The sequence below is a fragment of the Citrus clementina genome, unplaced genomic scaffold (genome assembly GCF_000493195.1).
Source record: "Citrus clementina cultivar Clemenules unplaced genomic scaffold, Citrus_clementina_v1.0 scaffold_3, whole genome shotgun sequence".
Taxonomy (NCBI): Eukaryota; Viridiplantae; Streptophyta; class Magnoliopsida; order Sapindales; family Rutaceae; genus Citrus; species Citrus x clementina.
In genome coordinates this window covers 49,998,834-50,005,242 of record NW_006262339.1, presented here as the reverse complement: position 1 = coordinate 50,005,242, position 6,409 = coordinate 49,998,834, and the positions used below count along the sequence as shown (strand labels likewise).

General features: G+C 34.6%; 1 protein-coding gene across 2 annotated transcripts; it reads left to right on the top strand.

Annotated features, from left to right (window-relative positions):
* The first annotated feature begins 958 nt into the window (after nt 1–958).
* Nucleotides 959–3,568, top strand: LOC18046892 (autophagy-related protein 8f). Of its 2 annotated transcripts, none has more exons than XM_006445251.2 (6): nt 959–1,057; nt 1,317–1,367; nt 1,460–1,515; nt 2,582–2,634; nt 2,959–3,077; nt 3,237–3,568. In XM_006445251.2, exons 2-6 carry the CDS (start codon nt 1,331–1,333, stop codon nt 3,323–3,325), a joined length of 354 nt encoding a protein of 117 aa, XP_006445314.1. In that variant the 5' UTR covers nt 959–1,057; nt 1,317–1,330; the 3' UTR covers nt 3,326–3,568. The 2 variants fall into 2 exon arrangements, with proteins under 2 accessions (XP_006445314.1, XP_006445313.1); XM_006445250.2 differs by lacking the exon at nt 959–1,057 and adding an exon at nt 1,065–1,167.
* Nucleotides 3,569–6,409: the final 2,841 nt, after the last annotated feature.

Genomic DNA, 6,409 nt, shown 5'->3' with positions numbered 1-6,409 from the left:
GCTCATAATATATTTCACTTTTATTAATGGCTCATAATATTTAGTGTTCCATATTTCTTCCCTCTTTTATATATATATATATATATATTTTTTTTATATCCAATATTTTTTAATATTTAGATTCAAGATTTTGTGTTTTGTTTCTCTCTTACTCTTTACAATAAAACTGTAATTGATCAATCAAAGAAAATGGTTTCAGGAACCAAAGCACATTCAAAGAATATATAAACCCCTATAATTTATAGACATTTTGAAAGTATCTCCAAGAGCAAAACAAAATCTTTATTTATTGCAAAATTACTTAAAATCTTTTACAATGAAGGAAGAAAAGTATGGGCTGGTTAAATATCTTAACTCTTTCAATTTCGAGCTTGAGAGACAGCAATTAGCCCAAAAAGTGGCTTCTATTTGCACCTCCAAATTTAAATCCTGAAGAACCCAATTGGTTTCGCAGTAGCACAGACACAGTGAAGCAATAATGGGCTAGGCCCATCTCATGAAAATTTTACCCGCGATGGGCTGGATCTGCGTAACTGCTTGTACGTAGTCATTTTCAGGGAACATCACATTGATATCACCTGCGTGGTAGTAATAGGTGCAGGCAGTTGCACGTTGTAGCGTACACGATGAATTACGTGTTATGATTTCATTAGTTAGGTTGTGGGGTGTCGATAACAGAATTATGACATGTGGCACACACTTAATTAAATTTTATGTATTATTTTTCACGTACACATTTACTTACATAAAATTATATTAATGACGTGGCAGAGGTTATTTGGTCAATGTACTTATGCACAAGGCAAGCCAGAGAAGTAAAATTTTACTAATATTATTCATTGAATTGCCAGAGAAGCAAAACTTAACAAAGACACTACAACTTAGAAGATTCGATAATTAACTTGCTGCTTACGTAACCGTCAATGAATTAAAAACATCCAGCAGTACAATCATTGACACGTCAGGTGAACCAAATTTAAAAGAAAATTACGGGTTAATCCAATCTTCTTTAATCAGCAACTGCACGACGACGATAGCTTCATTGTATATTATATATGTATGTCAGTGCTTTCAACCTATTCTCATCTCCTTAATTTGATGTTAGAATTGAAATTTCTCTTTCACTTTCTTCAAATTTAGTTTTCCGCTTCCTATTTTCCCCTTTTGGTAATTGACTGATTTTCATTATCCTTCTTTACCCTTTCAATTTTGATACCATTGTTCGTTTAATTGAATTGATTTTTTTATTCTTTTTTTTTAAAAAAAAAAAAATACTTCGCTATCGTTGATCTTAGGGTTTTGTTCTCGTTCTGCAGGATAATTAACGACAATGAGTAAAAGCAACTTCAAGATTGAGCATGAATTCGGTGCCTTTTTTTTTTTTTTAAAAAAATTTGCCCACCTGTTTTAATGAGAGCCCGATTAAAAATTTAAAATGTCTCAATTGTTGTACTTGCAGAGAAAAGGCGTGCTGAGGCGGAAAGAATTAGGGAGAAATACCCAGATAGAATTCCGGTGAGAATTCAACTTTATCTTTTTAATTTTATCTAGTCTTACTCGTTATTTTGATGTGATGTTATGATTATAATTTTTTTTTTGCTGTTTGATAGTATTTAGTACCCTTCCTTCGTAGGTTTAGGTGGTAGACTGAATAATGCATTAACTTTGCTGAAGGTGCATGTTAGTTGCATTTGTGACTTGCTGAATTTCTTTTAGCATCTGATCTTATGACTAACATTGTTGGGTATGGTGTTATAATACAAGATTAAAGTTATGCTCGATTGATAGGAATTTCTCCTAGTGATGTTTATATTGTTGACGGTGGATATGTATTTGTTTTTGGCATAATATCTGAAATCACTGGAGGAAAACTGCAGGGCATCTGCCAGATATTTGTTGCTTTAGATATCTGAAATCAGCAGCCAGTCTGTTAGTCATTTGCTTGTTTCATCTGTGCTTGGGCCTCCTAGTATGTTGTGTGTATTAGTCCAGGTAGATCATTCTACTGCTGGGTCCATGGGAATGCGTTCATATAATCATACTTTTTTGAAGAAAGTGAATTTGCTAGGTATGCTGTGCTGCTATTTGGTAACTTCACAGTCTTCTGCTTGGATTTAGAAAGAGACCATAGAAAGGAGAGATGCTATTTTAAATAGTTAAGGCAGATATTCATATTTGTGAGATTTTATTTTTCTTGTAATTTCTACACAGTTGGTTTTGCTTGGCTGGTGAATGTAGTTTAGTGCAGAATATTTGGAAGTGGCGTAACAGAAGAATGGGTTTCATTTGGTCTTCATCCTTTGGATTGGAGCCCAAAATAACATTTCTTTGCTAACAAAATTGGCTATTTGTTATATGCTATTGTGACAAAAGTATTTGCTTATTAGTTTGTGTCAATATTTGATTGCTCATGTAGTGATTGGTCTGCGCTTTCTACTCCTTGCCTGTCTTCTACACGAGCTTCATACTCTTTATGCATGATACAATTGTGCCACTTTATTTCAAAGGCAGTATCAAATGTTAAATTTTTATGATATCCCAATCTTACTTATATTGATCTTTGCTTCTGTGCTTTATATAGGTGATAGTGGAAAAGGCTGAGAGAAGTGATATTCCTACAATTGACAAGAAAAAGTAAGTACCCATTTTTTGCTGCAAAAGGATTGTATCTGTGTTACCCTGACAGAGATCTAGAGATAAATTTATTGTCAATTTTGTAGTTCTCATTATGATCCTGATGATCATCAATATATTCTCCTATGTTTGCTTAGAGCTGTCTGTGATCTAGTCCTTATATGCCAGTTGCCTTTTCTTGTCATGTACTCCAAATTAGGTGGTTATTCATTTTGAGGCCAAGAAATTTTGGATGGAGACTGCCACTATGGGCATTCCATTTTTTCTGTTTATATGCATGAACAGTCATAAATTTTATATACCGACATGCTTACAATGTTGCAGATATTTAGTCCCTGCTGACTTAACAGTGGGTCAGTTTGTGTATGTGATACGGAAGAGAATTAAACTGAGCGCAGAAAAGGCAATCTTTATATTTGTGGACAATGTTCTCCCGCCTACAGGTATTGCATCGAACGGATACATGCTCTTCCATTCCCTGCTCTCCCAGTCTCCTCCCAGTTAATTTGTCCTGCTTTCCAAAATTTTGGAAAAATGGTGTTAGAAAAAGAAATTCGTAGCTTTAGATGTATAAAGGTATTTAAAGTACTTTTATTTTGCAGGAGCAATAATGTCTACCATATATGATGAAAAGAAGGATGAAGATGGGTTTCTCTATGTTACTTACAGTGGTGAAAACACATTTGGATAGCATAATCTGCCGCTACCCTTTTTCCTCTACCAACGTTTCGTTTGTTAATCTACTCATCTTGAATTTAGTGTTTCTGTTTTCTGGCTTTGTGCCGGTCATAATCCGGCTTCTTATTTACATGACCTTTTATGCTTGTATATAGCCGGTTCAAACTATGTGGTATCAGACTGATGATTGCGAATAATTTAAATTCGATGGAAGTGTGGTATCAATCCCTCAATGCTAGTTTCCCTTTTTGTGGAATTCGCTATCATCATAAATCTTGCTCGAGAAGGGAAGAGAGAGTATAAAATCTTAAAATACGAAAAAATGAACTATTTTCCCTTTTCTAATGAATGCTCTGCAGTTCAATGAAGAACTTGCCTAGAAATTTGAAGAACGGTATGGTTTTATTTGGTGTTGGAGTGTTATAATTAAAAATAATAATAATAATATGGAATAAATATATATTTTAAATAATAATTTTAATAAAAATATAATAATTTTTATCGTATAATTATTAATTTAAATTAATTTAATTTTAAATTATAATAATAAATATTTATTAAATATTTTAATGCTGCTGTTTAACCTCAATTCTAATAGATAAAAAATCAACTCAGCAACAGGACTAGAGTGGAGTCCAATCCAATAGCAGCGGAGTGCGGAATCAGAAGAGTTGTACCAAAAATTCAAACGGGTCATGCTAAGTGTAAAATTAAATTAAAATTAAGTGTAAAATCAAAATCAAAATTAAATTTGACAAATTCACCGCAGCGGACAAATGTAATTAGTTAGAAGTCAGAAGCATCATGAATCATGGAGATTTCGTTCAGAAAATAAAACCATGACATGACATGATGTGCGGCCGGATTGAGTTATTGTACAATTGAATTGCCGTGGGGACAACGGAGCCGAGTCGACCAAGACTGTTGCACTTTAACAAGGCACACCCAGTCGAGCCGATTGTCAAACTACCCAAAGCCCGAATCCCCAGCCGCCTGGGTCGCCGAGCCTGTCGCGCCGTCGCTCTCACCCACCACCCCGCGAATACTTACAAATGTATGTTACCAAAATGAAACGTATCAACTCAAATGTACATACATTTCAAAAACAGAGTAAAATGGAGATACAATCACCGACACCCTCAATTCATTGTGATGCAATCAAATCTCACTCGTTAGTTAATTAAGGGGAGGATGCGTTGTGGGGTTTGAATGTGGACCCGGACCGCCGTTCGTGAAGAGGACCAAAGACATCTGGTGTCCTACTCCACGTAGTGAATGTATCACATGGGTGTCCGCCACGTGTCAATTATGGCGGTATTGACGGTTCGGTCACTCCTCTAGTGTTTCGCGCAAGATTAAGAAACAAGGGATTCTGATCCATGCAACCTTGTCCCCTCAATCCTCTACGTAGACCCCATGGCGTGTGCTCGATTGTTTATGTGGTCCCGCCCGACCACCCATGCCATGTAGTATCACATGACATCGATCCATTGCAGACGAATGTTACGAGTTATATGGAATTGTCCTTTCCATTTCTCGAAATTTTCTTGGTATAAATCTTGGAACTAACATAACGAACCGACAAACTTAATTCTAATCAAAATGCCCATTTTCATGAGCAAGCTACGAACAAAGATCATCGTTTATTTTTCAGTAATTTGGTGAAGATTAATATCTTTCATTTCTTATCTTTAACCCAAAAAAAGAGGATTTGATGAAACATCTTGTTTATATACATATTATTTGATAAATATAAGTATATAATTCGCTTGTCTAATATATTATTATTAACTCTTTAAATTTCACATCTAATATGTTACGATCAATAGACAGAGAAAATTGATAGATTATAAATTAAGCTATGTATACATATGGCGAGACGCGATTTCACGAAATTATATATATTGCTTCTTCTATGCATTCAAGCTGGGGAGACGTAATATATTTTTGAGGACGATGCCGATCATGAGCAAAAGCTCACAAAACAACTTTCTAAAAACGTACTCTTAAATAGCTAGTAAATATTTACGTAACCTATCCTGAATTTTCGGAACTCAACTGGAATTAACAAAGAGCAGAAGAGGTCAGAATATTTTAAAGTGAACGCAAAAATCAAGTTTTCAGTTGCCCGTGGGACAATGAGCACATACAGGTCATAATTATAATTACTTTAGAGGATGTTTGGTGTTTTCTTCCTAGACCTAAAAAGGCTTCACACTTTTCGCAACAAGTACATATAAAGATCATAGAATAATTCAGAGTTTATAAGATTTTCTAGGGAAAAAGGCGGGCTAGGGCAAGGAACAAGGAGGACACAAAACTATGCAAAAGGTCTAAAATCTAACAATATATATAAAATCTAGGTAGTTCTTGATAACTACAATTAGGGGCCTTTATTTAATATATTTGTTATTTTAATTTTAATATACTATATGATCATTCTTTCCTTTTCATTCTTTATTTTATTATTTATTACAAAAGGAAAAATCTCTTGTTAATTTCGAGTCTGCATGCATGTTCGCTCTCTCTCTTTCTCTGTGTCTCTCGATATATCTACAAAGAAGGGTTTGCGTTGCTTCTCTTTCCGCGGTGAGGGGTCTCTTAATTTTCTTGGGACCCAATTGATTGAAAAGTGAAAGAGAAGGGACAAAAGGGAAGGCCAGCCATATCTTCAACTTCCTTTCATACTTGATACTTCTTCTCCTCACCCATACATGCTCATGTTCTTCAATAGAACCACTTGAAACCTACATTTAATGTTCTTACTACAAATATCAAGCCAGTAGCTTTATTTTCACTAATACTCTCCAACTGAATAACCTCTCTTAGCTAACTCATCATCCTTCGAATTCACATTGTTAATAGATTCATCTCTTGATTAATATGTCGATCTCGTGTTATCTTCTTTTCTTCTGTTTAAGCCTCTCTTTATTACACGCATGCCATGCGCGGCCTCTCGATGCCAATATTGATGATAAGAAGCTTGAAAAGAAATTTCGCATTTCTAACCATAAGGTTAGTCAATATTTAAATCGGATATTTGTTTGTTATAAATCATCAATAATAGGATTACTAGGTATCTTCTTCTTAAAATTTT